We start from the raw sequence: 13,680 nt of genomic DNA on the forward strand, positions 1-13,680 counted from the left end.
ACAATCTTTATAATTTCTCTTTTTCAAATAAACAGTTAATACTTTGCAAAGGATTCCCAGAGTTCCAGGGTTAGCTAAATACACAGCACTGCAAATGCTACTTGCCTAAAAACTGCATATGTCTACATAAAACTTTGTACTCATTCACTTGTGTATGTATAATTGTACTACTTAACACATATAAAGGAAGCTGAATGATGAATATTATATGTGATGAGGGTATAGTGTATTATTTTATTTAGGTGAGTCCATGTCATTTTCACAGAACAGCATTTATCTTGATCAGCTCATAAAATACGTCATCCGTTCCATTCCTCCTGTTTAACTTAAATAGAATGAACATGGGAGAGATGTATCATAATAGGGTGCATCCACACCTGAGCGTTTTGTTTTCAGTCACAAATTTGCGTGTTTTACTGCGATTTTGACAGAATTCTTACCGCGTTTTTGCCACAATTTTGTACAGGTGAAAAGGTCACTTGTAAAAAGCAGAAAAATGCCTGTAATCTGCCCAAAACGAAGCTTGTGTACTTTTTTGAGCTTCAGACATTTTGTTTCAGGCTACAAAACGCTCAGATGTGAACAGGGGCCATTTAAATGAATGGGATTTTGCTTGTTGGGCATTTTTCGGGCATTTTTTCTGACGTTTTACGAGCTGAACACTCTCAGGTGTAAATGCAGCCGAGTATGTCCATCTTTGGCCAGACCCTTAAATCTCTTCTGTCTGATTTCTTTATATTGTAGAAAATCTTCCCTGCAATTTGTTGGAAACTGTTAATAACTATTCAGTATTACATGAAAGACTGTCCTGCGGGAGAGCCAAACAGTGTCCATATGGGGCGCAGGGCACTGCACCTCTAATCCATGCGCCTGGCCCCTAATTTACATGTAGGGCCCTGGACGCATGGATTCCAATGTTTTTTTTTTTTTTTACAAGCACATGATTAGAGCCTGAGACTCTAATTGGCTTAAAAAAAGGGTGGCCACTTGTGTGACATTAGCGAATTAATATTCGCTATTGTCTTCCTGAATCTCCTCAGGAAGCGGGTCCTGAGACCCGTCACCCAAATGGCTGAGAGGAGAACCAATCCTATTGGCCACCTAGGAGGAGGAGGAAGGAGATGCAAGGTGGAAGCCGCCATGATGCCAAGGAGTAGACCCAAGACAAGCCGCCTCCCTGAGGAAGCCCTGCCAATGACCTAGATAGGGTAAGTGCGGGGCTGGTGACCGACCAACCGGGGGGTGCATCGTTTGCCACACCCCCCCCCCCCGGTTGGAAAATATACCACCAGCCGTCACTGGAGCCAAGCATCACACTGGTCATATATATAAATGGCAAAATCAGACAACAATGAGGTACTGGACTTATTTGACCCCCGAAACACGACTGGGCTACTGCTTTTCTATTGTTTGTCACTATACTGTCAAGAATAAATATGCATGGCTTTTTAAGCTGGTCCTTTAATGCTCTATCACCCAACACATATAAATGGGGGGAGCACAAACTGGGTTTACTCAGCCCTAACATAGGCCTGAATGGGAGAGAGTGTCCTGATCACATGACAGTGGGATATGTCTGAGGAACATGTGTCATGTGCCATACACGTATTTGTTAAAGTATTTTTTCTGTTTCTAGGGAATGAAGACTATTAGCAGTTTGGTTCTTTTGGCTACAGTCCCAGGAATTCTGGGTCAAATAGGTGAGTTGTGAGGAATATTGTCATAAAAAAATTAAAATAATAATCTATATATGAAAGATAATTTGCCTCCAACAGTAGTTTACTATAATCGTTGAATGCTTATCTTTTTACAGTGACAACTTGGTTTACAAGTAACGTGGTTAACAAGCGTTTTGAAAGAGAAGCAACTTTTATTTATTTTTTAAATCCTGACTCGGTTTGCCAGTGTTACGAGGATTCAACTCAATGGGGTGTGCAGTACCGCATTTGGCCGGAGGTGTGGGGGCACCGGTGACACTCAGAGCGGTTCAGAAATACTCAGTTCCGAGTGTTTCCAAGCCTTTACGGGGTTTCCGAGTTCAGCCAAGCTGCCACTGAGAATTTCCGAGGCTCTCCAGTGCCCCCCACCCCTGGCCACATGCGGTATTGCATGCAATAGAAGTCAATGAGAAATGAATACTCTTTGTTTCCATTGACTTCTATGGGGAAACTTGCTTTGACATGCGAGTGCTTTGGATTACAAGCATTCTCCTGCAATGGATTATGCTTGTAATCTAAGGTTCCACTGTACACACATAAGACCACATCAGATCTTGATACATCAAGTTGATGTCTACAGTCCTAAGGGTAGATGTAAACCCCCTAATTAAATGACATTCAGTGTGCTGATTTTTGGCACTCTGCACTGCACAGCCCTCGTATTATTGTAGAGGCCCCAGCTTGAGGGAGGTTGTACATATCCAGGATGGTGAGGCGATGAGGACGTGACGTAGCGCGAGTGAGGTGGGAGGTGTGGGACGGCTCGATGGCGGCAGGAGACACACGCCGCTCTGAGGCTCCGTCGGCACCGCTCGTGACCTCGCAGACCACAGCGTGCGATCTGTGAGAAGCAAGCGGGTGCCGCAACCCCGCCGCATCCCCGCCTGGGACCGGGAATACCAACCTGGAAAACGCCAGTGAACGAGCCCCCGTTGGACATGCAGCGCCGGAGAAATTGAAGCTGCTGCGTTCTCAGCACCGATGTCAGCAGCCTGTGTGGGGATATGCGCTGCAGGGGCTGTCAGAAACCCATCGGAGGCACGTAGCCGGGCAGTGGAGCAGGAGGAAAAGCAAAGGGTCTGGTGAGGCGCTCAGTTGAGCCGATTCCGAGCGGGTCCCCCCCCCGTGACCCCCCCTCCCGTCGGTTATAATACTGTCCCCCGGAATTACCATACACCAGTACACCAGCACATCATAAGGAGTCCTATTGTGTAAAAATGGAAAATAATTAGATGTTGATCGTCTATTGGGTTAGATACCTGTGAGAACTGTACATGATGGGAACACAAAATGTAAAGTGAAATATAAGTGAACATACAACTGAATGAATAACCCACACTGGGACAGAGTTTGATAGCTGGTTCATTTGAACTCACCACCTGGTGCAAAAATCTCTACACTGCCTGTTCTCTGTAGGGCATATTTAAATATACGGTTTCAGCCCTTACTGAATGGCTCTGGATGGTCTGCGGAGTCAGACAGGAGGGAAATCTAGGGCAATATAAATTCTGATCTTCCCTCTTATGAACTACCTAATTGCCCCTGTATTTAGGTGAATTAACGACAACCTTGATGATATGGGCATTGAGGCATTAGGGTTCTGAGGAGAAATTTAGGCTGGTGAAGGAAGACCAAAAACACATTACTCTTTCTCTGGACTGTATCGGTAATGCATACGGGACCGTGAGAAGCTGGAAAAATTTTAGTTTTTGAAACTGGGGGACAGGGGAAAGGCCTGGGCATTGAAGTATCAGTGTTCTGAGGGGAAACTTAGATCGGTGAAGGAGGGCCAAAAATGTATTACTCTTCTCTGGACTGTACCGGTAACGTACACGTGACCGTGAGAAGCTGGTAAAAATTCCAGTGTGTGAAGATTGGGGGACAGGGAAAGATCATTTAGGCCCCCCCCCCCCCGGATTCAAGGTATCTCTCCCTGTCTCTGGAACGGTGAGGACGCTCTGGACTGATGTAGCATAGGAGTCGACTCTCAAAAAAAAAAACATCGAAGGAATGTTCCTTCTAAGAAGTGAGTCCGGGAGCCCAGGTAATTCTGCTTAATAGCAGTAATCGTCCTCTCCCCTGCTGATCAGCCCCTTACCTCCGAGCTTTAGTTCAGGGCTCTTGCTTTCCTGTGGCCCTCTCTTTATTAAAATAATTATTTTTTCAGGACATGAGTAGTATATAGGGGAAGAGAGGGGCTCACATCAGGAGGAAAGTCGTGGGCTTCTCTCGTTCCCTTTAAAAAAAAAAAAAAAAAAAAATTTCCATCTCCAAACTGGGGAAGAGAATCAGACCCTCCAACAAAATGAATAGGTCTACGAGGGGTGGCACTACAAAACCAACTAAGAATAACTCGGGGAACAGCTCCATACAACAATATATGACGCAGGAAGGGAGCCTAAAAAGCCCAGGACTCGCAAAAAAAACTGAAAAGAAGAAGTTCGATAAAAAAAAAGGAGTAGGAATAAGTAGTGGGGAGAGTTCTAGAGGTGAAACGACACTAGAAAGCGAGCAAGAGCAAAATAATGCAGAGGAGCTATCCCAAGATACACAGCCCCCTACAAAGGCAGAGATGAACGCAATGCTGGTGAGGATGGAAAATGTCATGGAAAATATCATAAGGACAGAAATTAACAAGATAAGAATAGACCTAGGAGGGCTCTGTGAAAGAGTGGTAGAGACGGAAAAGAGAATAGAGGAGCAGGACCAGGAAATAAAATCCTTGAAAAAGCAAGTAAAGGCCCTGACCGAAAACCAGAGACTGGTGGCATATAGGATTGAGGACCAGGAGAATCGCAACAGGCGACAGAACCTTAGAATCAGAGGGTTATTAGAAGATAAGGAGGAAGACCTAAAAGACATCATGAACACAATTTTTAACCCCCTGCTAGAGAGATCAGTAGAATCCAAGCCTCTTAAGATTGAGAGAGTACACCGAGTGGGGAACCCCCAACAAATAGAAAGATACGGCCCAAGAGATGTGGTCGTAAGGTTCAGGAATTATGTTGACAAAGCAGAAATATGGAGCAGGCTTAGGGGGAAACCCCCCCTGAGATATAGAGACACCGAGATACAAATATTCTCCGATCTTGCTAAAGAAACACTGGCAAGGAGGAGATGCTTGAAACCCCTCTTGGAACTCATGCGGGCACAAAATATTAGGTACCAATGGGGATTTCCGGCTTGCCTCATAGGTATAAAGGGGGGTAAAACAGCACGACTTAGGTACCCGGAGGAACTGAATGATTTTTGCACTAAAATGGACTTAGTAATCCCTGAACTCCCTGATTGGGTGGATTAGCGGGGCGATGCTTAGTATGGAATTTTGAGATGCTGGACGGGGAGGGGGGGGGGGGGGGGGTGGGGGGAGTCAAGGGGGAGCCCTCAACACCACCACAAAAGAGGAGCCAAGGATGAAGGCGAGGAGTCTTCTACCAGTGGCTCCCAGGCCAAGATTGGGCCGGGGTGGGGGAGGGAGGGGGGGTTGGGGAGTGAGGGGGGGAGGGGGGAAAATGGGAGGGAGGGAGGGTAGTGGGCCAGGGAGGGGGGGGGAAATGGGAGGGGGACCATCTGAACGACTCCACAGGAATTCTTTTCAAACTCAAAAAAGGAAAAGGAAAAAAAAAAAAAAGAGAGATAAATGACAGATATTAAGTTCTTATCATATAATGTAAAAGGTTTAAACTCCCATATTAAGAGACATAAAATTCTCGCCGAACTTACGCAGTATAAAGTAGACATTGCCTATCTACAAGAGACCCACATTACCTTAGAGTCTAATATAAAGCTGTTTTCATCTGAATATCCCGTCTGGTATTATGGAGATACAGTCTCATCGAGATCTCGGGGGGTTGCCATAGGATTTGCAAGAGGAGTTCGATACACATTGGTGGACAGACTGAATGATCCGGAGGGGAGATTCTTGTTCTTGAAAATAAAACTAGGACAGGAGGACTACACTCTGGCAAATGTGTATGCACCCAATGTGAATTCGGCTAAATATATTAGTAAAATTCTCAGAAAATTAAAAAATTTTGAAGAGGGACATGTGGTGTTGATGGGGGACTTTAACTTCTGCATGTGCCCGAGCCTCGATAGTACGTCCCATGCTCAGGGGAATAACGGTGAGCATCTCAAGTTACTGAAAAAACAAATGACACAAAATCAAATGGTGGATGTCTGGCGAATCCTTAACCCCAAGACACGAGACTATACGTTTTTTTCCCCTGTGCATGGGACGTACTCGAGGATCGACTACGTCCTCGTAGACCATAGACTTTTGGAGAGGGTGGTCGAAGCAAGTTGTGAGATCATAACGCTATCAGACCACGCCCCCATAACCATGAAAATAAGCACATCCATACAAAAATGCATGCTACCTGAATGGAGATTGGATGAAAGTCTGTTGAGGGACGAGGTGGTGGTCGAGAGAGTACAGAAAGAATTGGAATGGTATTTTCAGGAGAATGACAAGGAGGGAATCACAGGAGCAACCCTGTGGGACGCCCACAAAGCGTATATAAGAGGGATTTTTATTGCAGAAGGGGCAAAGAAAAATAAAATGAGAAGGAGTAAATTAAAAACACTAAAAGAGGAGATATATAGGCTGGAACAGGAACATAAATTACAGGGCCAAAAGAAGGAAACACTCCGTAAGTTAACTTTAACAAGGGATGAATATAAAGCCCTTGCCGGGCAAGAAACCAGTGTGCTGATTTGCAATGCATGATAAACATTTATTTTTAATAAAGTATTGGTTTTCATCTTTTTTTTTTTATCCTTTGTTGCATCTTTGCAGTACTGATCTTCTACATCCTTCCTGTTTTCCATACATACACTCCAAAAATAACTGCATTGCCTTTCCTAGGACAGGTTTTCCAGTGGTGACGGCAGTGAACAATTAATTAGAGTGTGTCCTTCACGCTACTATGAGTGCAAATAAAATATTAAAATATATGCAGATATGGTGATTAAGCCCTGGTTCACACTGGGTACGATTTGGAACGATTTGAGATGCGATTTGACATGTCAAATTGCATCTCAAATCGGCGGCAATTGTCGGCAATGGCACTGTCCTAATCAGTGCGACCCCGCATCTGCGATTTCAAAAAGTAGTTCCTGTACTACTTTTTGCGATTTCGGGCCGCGATTTACATTAAATTGCGGCCGAAATCGCGGCAAAATCGTGGCCGCGAAATCGCGGTAAAATCTCGCATTTTACCGCGATTTTGAATTCGCAGCAGTGTGAACCTAGGCTAAAGCGGATGTGCCATTAAAAAAAAATATTAAAAGCCAGCAGCTACAAATACTGCAGCTGCTGACTTTTAATATTAGGACACTTACCTGTCCTGGAGTCCAGCGCCATCCGCAGCAGAGGACGAGCGATCGCTCGTCACTCTGCTGCTCCCCCCTGCCATCCTCAGTGAGGGAACCAGGAAGTGAAGCGCTCCGGCTTCACTACCCGGTTCCCTACGGCGCCTGCGCTGTGCTCTGGGAGCCGAGTGTTCCCAGAGCACAACGGGGGGAGGACGGGAGGTGACGTTCTGCCCGCAGTTTACCCGAAACTGTGTGGCCGGAAGTGGGTGCAAATACCTGTCTTTAGACAGGTATCTGCATCCCCCTCCCCCCTGAAAGGTGTCAAATGTGACACCGGAGGGGGGGAGGGTTCTGATCAGCGTGAGTTCCACTTTAGGGTGGAGCTCCGCTTTAATGTCAAAAAGCAGCAAACACTAAACTAACAAAACATTGAAATATCCTCAAAGAGGTGTGCAAGTGTCCAAAGATCAAATACGTGCAAAAATAGTGCACCAACTAGACCAAATAAATAAAGAGATGAACATGTCCCCCAGTTTCAATGGGTATTGAAAAACTTCTTCCGATAGATGTCAAAGTGAGTGGATGAATCAAAATCCTATGAGAAAATGCTTGATATCCAAACACTAGTCTCTCAGAACTCTCACCTCATTGGATGTTATAACTCGCATTAATTAGATGATCCGACCTCAAGCAAAGTGGTCCCCCAGCCTCTTCTTTAGATCTCTCCAACTCTAATGTAGCTGCAGCTGCTAGCCTTCACTAATCCTGTAAACCGCAGTTCCTTTCACGGGTATAACCAAATGTACTCAAACATGCGGGATAGAAAGGTGGGGAAGGAGAGAAAGGGAGGCTTCCAATAGTGTAGTACATTTAAATAATCAGGATAAATTTATTATGTACTATATGGGTGGACTCTGATGCCGCGTACACACGACCGTTATTCATGTCATGGAAAAAACAACGTTTTTCTCGATGTGATTCCTCTCAAGCCTGCCTTGCATACACACGATCGTGAAAAAAATGCTTGAGCAAAGCACTGTGACGTACAACACGTACGACAACACGTACAATGGCACTATAAAGGGGAAGTTCCATTCTGATGGTGCCACCCTTTGGGCTGCTTTTGCTGATTTTGTGTTACCGCGTGTTAGTAAAAGTTTGGTGAGAGACGATTCGCGGTTTTCAGTCTTCGTGTTTTTCAGTCTGTTACAACGTGACAAATGTGCTACCTCCATTACGAACGCTAGTTTTACCAGAACGAGCGCTCCCGTCTCATAACTTGCTTCTGAGCATGCGCGTTTCCCCCCCCCCCTCGTTAAAGCGTTCACAACGTGAAATAGAACGACGAGAAAAAATAGAGCAGGTTCTAAGGGCCAGATTCAGAGAGAATTACGTTACGCTGCGGCGGCGTAACGTATCCCATTTACGTTACACCGCCGCAGGTTTACAGCGTAAGTGCCTGATTCACAAAGCTCTTACCTGTAAACTTGCGGCGGTGTAACGTAAATCAGCTCGGCGCAAGCCCGCCTAATTCAAATGGGGCGGGCACGCCGAACGTTCTGCGCATGCTCCGTGTTAAAATTTCCCAACGTGCTTTGCGCGAAATTACGGCACCCCGACTTTTTTTTGAACGCCGACGTGCGTTACGGCGTTTCGTATTCCCGGACGTCTTACGCAAAAAGATAAGCCATGTTAAAGCAGGCAGAACTTTGCGACGGGAAAAACCGACTAGCGACGACGTACGAGATTGCGACGAACGCGCGTATCTTCGTGGATCGCCGTAACTAGTCATTTGCATATTCTACGCCGAACGCAATGGAATCGCCACCTAGCGGCCGGCCTAGAATTTCATCCTAAGATCCGACGGTGTAAGTCAATTGCACCTGTCGGATCTTAGGGCTATCTATGCGTAACTGATTCTATGAATCAGCCGCATAGTTAGGACGGGCGGATCACAGAGATACGACGGCGTATCAGGAGATACGCCGTCGTATCTCTTTTGTGAATCTGGCCCTAAATCTTTAATGGCCATTTTCTCGTCGAGAAAAATGCTCTGGAGCATACACACAACCGTTTTTCACGACCAATTAAAAAAATTGCATTTTCTCGTCATAAAAAACGTGTGTACGCGGAATTGCATGCAAAAAGTGTTAAAAACAAGCAAAATACAGAAATCGCAGCATTTCCAGTGCCTTCTTATGTCACTTACGGTTTGCGTCAGCCTCTAGCAGTGAACGATGCCTGCATAATGTGTGTTTCAACAACCGCTTATACAAGGGAGACAATTATACACACACAGAAAGGGGTAGGGATGCTCGTGACATTATTGACCGAATATGGCCACAAATTATGCCATATTAGGTCAATGATGTCACAAGCATTCCTGCCTCTTTATGTACATGCAGCTGTAGGGAATAGGAATGCCATGGCTGCAGCTGCTTGGCCCGAAATTACGGCGCCCCGACGTTTTCTTTGAACGGCGACGTGCGTTACAGCGTTTCGTATTCCCGGACGTCTTACGCAAAAAAAAAAAAATTGAAATTCGACGCGGGAACGACGGCCATACTTTAACATGGCTGTTCTAAAGATAAGCCATGTTAAAGCAGGCGGAACTTTGCGACGGGAAAAAACGACTAGCGACGACGTACAAGATTGCGACGAACGCGCGTATCTTCGTGGATCGCCGTAACTAGTCATTTGCATATTCTACGCCACTACAATTTTTTTATATTGACTTTTGATATTTACAAATGCAGCACTTTAGAAATTAGTTTGCATACTAACGATCAGTTTTGACCTATCGGTTAGGCGTCCATCGGTTAAATTTTAAAGCAAGTTCCTATTTTTTTAACCGAAGGTTAAATAACCTATGGGGCCCACACACAATCGGTTTTGACTGATGAAAATGGTCCTTCAGACCGTTGTCCTCTGGCTATCCTATCGTGTGTACGAGGCCTAACAAATGAGATAGGACAGAAGGACTTTGTTCCAAATAAGGGACGGTCCCTCAAGATCAAGGACAGTTGAGAGCTATGGGCCAGATTCACGTAGTAGTGCGGCGGCGTAACCTATCGTAGATACGTTACACCACCGCAAGTTTTCATCGCAAGTGCCTGATTCACAAAGCACTTGCAATGAAAACCTACGCCAGCGGCCTCCGGCGTAAGCCCGCGTAATTCAAAGGGGCGTGTGCCATTTAAATTAGGCGCGCTCCTGCGCCGGACCTACTGCGCATGCTCCCTTTTGAATTTCCCGCCATGCTTTGCGCGAAGTGACGTAATTTTTTCGAACGGCGACATGCGTAGCATACTTCCGTATTCCCGGACGTCTTACACAAGAAGGAAAAATTTTGAAATTTCAACGCGGGAACGACGGCCATACTTTATACAGCACATACGTGTGCTGTGTAAAGTTAGGGCACCAAAAACGACGACTAACTTTGCGACGGGAAACTAGACTAGCAGCGACGTAGCGAACGCGAAAAACCGTCGTGGATCGCCGTAACTCCTAATTTGCATACCCGACGCTGGTTTACGACGCAAACTCCCCCTAGCGGCGGCCACGGTATTGCATCCTAAGATCCGACAGTGTAAAACAATTACACCTGTCGGATCTTAGGGCTATCTATGCGTAACTGATTCTGGGCCATATTCTGAGTATAGTTACGACGGAGTATCTCAGGATACGCCGTCGTATCTCTCTTTTTTGGCCCGCGTATCTATGCGAGTGATTCTCAGAATCATTTTCGCATAGATACACTTAAGATCCGACATGTGTAAGTCACTTACACTGTCGGATCTTAAATGTAATTACCCAGCCAGCCGCTAGGTGGCGTTTACGTTCAGGTCTCATTTGTTTAAGCAAATGAGCCTGATACGCCGATTCCCGAACGAATTTGCGTCGCGTAACCGTCGCTAACGTCGTTTGCGTAAGCGTAAGGTTACCCCTGCTATATGAGGGGTAACCTTACGCCAGTCCCACGTACGCCATGTTAAGTATGGCGTCGGGTCCACGTCGTCTTTTCCCGTCGGGTACGTCGTTTCCCTAAGTCGTTCTTGAATACGACTTTACGTCAATGACGCAAACGTCGGCGTCATTGACGTTTTACGCCAAGAACTGGAGCATGCGCACTGGGCTATTGTAAGCCCGGCGCATGCGCAGTTCGTTCGAATCGGGGGCGCGCTTAATTTAAATACAAGCCGCCCCCTTGGATTTACGCAGGGATACGCTGGGCCAATTACAGTACGCCGCCCCAAACTACGGAGCAAGTGTTTGGGGACTACAGCACTTGCTCCTGTAGGTTGGGGCGGCGTAGTGTAAATGGCTTACGCGCCGCCCGCCGAAAATGTACAAGAATATGGCCCTCTATGAATCAGTCGCATGGATACTCTGAGAGATACGACGGAGTATCTGAGATACGACGGAGTATCTGAGATACTCCGTCGTATCTCTTTTGTGAATCTGGGCCTATATGTATGCTTATCCAAGAAGTGTAGACCATGAGCTGGTTTCTGGTATAGCAAAGCACCATGGAGCAAGGTTGACCTAGGAGCTGAATCTGTGTAGTTTATACTACGCTGGAGCACACTGGAAGCTGCAAGACCTGGGAACTGGATCTGGATCACATTGAAATAGATGGGAGTAAGAAGTTGGATCAGGACTCACCAAAGTAAGAGGATGATCACACATGAATGCCCCAGGGCACAGAGTCTAATGCCGCGTACACAGGACCGTTATTCATGTCATGAAAAAAAACAAAGTTTTTCTCGACGTAATTTGTCGTGATTCCTCTCAAGCCTGCCTTGCATATAGACGTTTGTGAAAAAAATGCTCGAGCAAAGCGTGGTGACGTACGAAGGCACTATAAAGGGAAAGTTCCATTCGAATGGCGCCACCCTTTGGGCTGCTTTTGCTAATTTTCCCGTCTCATAACTTGCTTCTGAGCATGCCCATTTTTTTCCCCCTCGTTAAAGCGTACACACGACGCGAAAAACAACGAGAAAAAATAGAGCCGGTTCTAAAAAAAATCGGGCATTTTTCTCGTCCAGAAAAATGCTCTGGAGCATACACACGAGCAAAACAGTCTTGTGTACACAGCATAAAGCCAGCTGGTATTCACTATGGGCTTTTGGACTTGTCTGTATGTTGACTCCAGTTCTCGACCCCCTGATCCCCCCCGTTGTAACAGTGGTAGATGATTGGATGAGCACCTTGTTCACTCCTTTTAGTAATTGATTTTTTAAGGAATTGTAGCTGGTGTCTTAGATAAGAATAGCAATTCCTTCTAATGACAGTGCTCCAGGCTCCTGAATGACAGTACACAAACCTGCCATGATGGAGATGTAGATAGACCAATGTATAGCTATCCTGTCATTTGGGGTAATTATTAAAGGTAGTGGGTACATTTTAGTTTGTAAAAGTGTGCTTTTTTTTTTTTTTTTTCTTTTTTTACCCTCAGACTCAACCATAGCAAGAGACTTTGCTCATGATTTTATTCATAATTCCGTCTCCACTTTTGGTTTTGCATCATTGTGGTATTTCAAACGTTATTTTATATATTTTAACTTTTTTCATTATTATTGGTTATTTTTCCTGGTCTCTTTTCATTCAATTAGTATAAACCTTACCCGCCCTCTTCCACCCCCCACCCTTAATGGTTTGTCTCTTACTTTTTTTTTTTTTTTAATCTACTTCTTCACCTTCTTCAGCTGCTGTCTACTATAATTTTCTCCAGGTATAGCTCTGTTGATTTAAAATCTCTCCACGGCTTCCATCTCATTCTATATGTATTAAATTGGCCCTCATCACAGCTACATAGATGTTCCAGATTATTATAATTTTCCACCCTTTGGAACCATTCTTTTATGTCAGGTTTTCTTATACTTAGCCAATTTTTTGGTATCAGTCCCTTTGCAGCATTTATCAATGATGGAATTAATGTTTTCTTGTAGCTACTATTTGACTCTTTTGATTCATGAAATAGGCAAGCTTGTATGGTATTAGATACCTTTTTCCCAGTTATGGCTTCAATATACACCAACATTTCCTGCCAATTATCCTTTATCCTTGGACAGTCCCTCCATATGTGTGTAGTTGTCCCTATCTGTCCACATTCTCTCCAACACAATGGCGTTTTATCTTTGCTGAATTTATGCATAATTTCAGGTGTCCTGTGCCATCTCGCGATACATTTATAATTAATTTCGATTGTAATTATGTCAGTTGCGGTGTTATGTACGGATGCTATTATTCTTTCTACTTGTTGGTCTTCAAACTTCCTGTTTATTTCTTTTTCCCATTTTCCTATAAAGTATGGATTTCCTTGTGAATCTAGTTCTGTCAAGATTTGATATACTTTTGATATGACATGCCGTAATGGGGTTTTTATACTGCATAGTTTTTCCAAGGCTGTTAATTTTTTTTCTTCTCTTATAGGCGAAGGTATTGACTTTACCAGATGTTTTAGTTGTAGATATTCCCATTCGCTAATGTCCCATAAATTATTTTCCTTTATCTCTCGGAATGTTTTTATTTTTCCTTGCTCCATGATGTCCTTTATTTGTGCTGCTCCCATTTTAGTTCCCAGCCGAGTCCCTTTCCCAGGGATAAAAAAATTAGTTTCCGTGAGTGAAATTAAAGGTGAATT

At 44.8% G+C, this 13,680-nt stretch overlaps 1 protein-coding gene across 1 annotated transcript in view; it reads left to right on the plus strand.

Annotated features, from left to right (window-relative positions):
* LOC120920073 (C-reactive protein-like) overlaps positions 1–13,680 on the plus strand; it is a 61,010-nt gene that overhangs the window by 26,838 nt on the left and 20,492 nt on the right. The window contains exon 2 of the mRNA XM_040331987.1: positions 1,637–1,700. Coding sequence (XP_040187921.1) covers positions 1,637–1,700 — 64 coding nt within the window. The remainder of the gene's footprint in view (positions 1–1,636; positions 1,701–13,680) is intronic.

The sequence above is a fragment of the Rana temporaria genome, chromosome 13 (genome assembly GCF_905171775.1).
Source record: "Rana temporaria chromosome 13, aRanTem1.1, whole genome shotgun sequence".
In the NCBI taxonomy this organism is placed as follows: domain Eukaryota; kingdom Metazoa; phylum Chordata; class Amphibia; order Anura; family Ranidae; genus Rana; species Rana temporaria.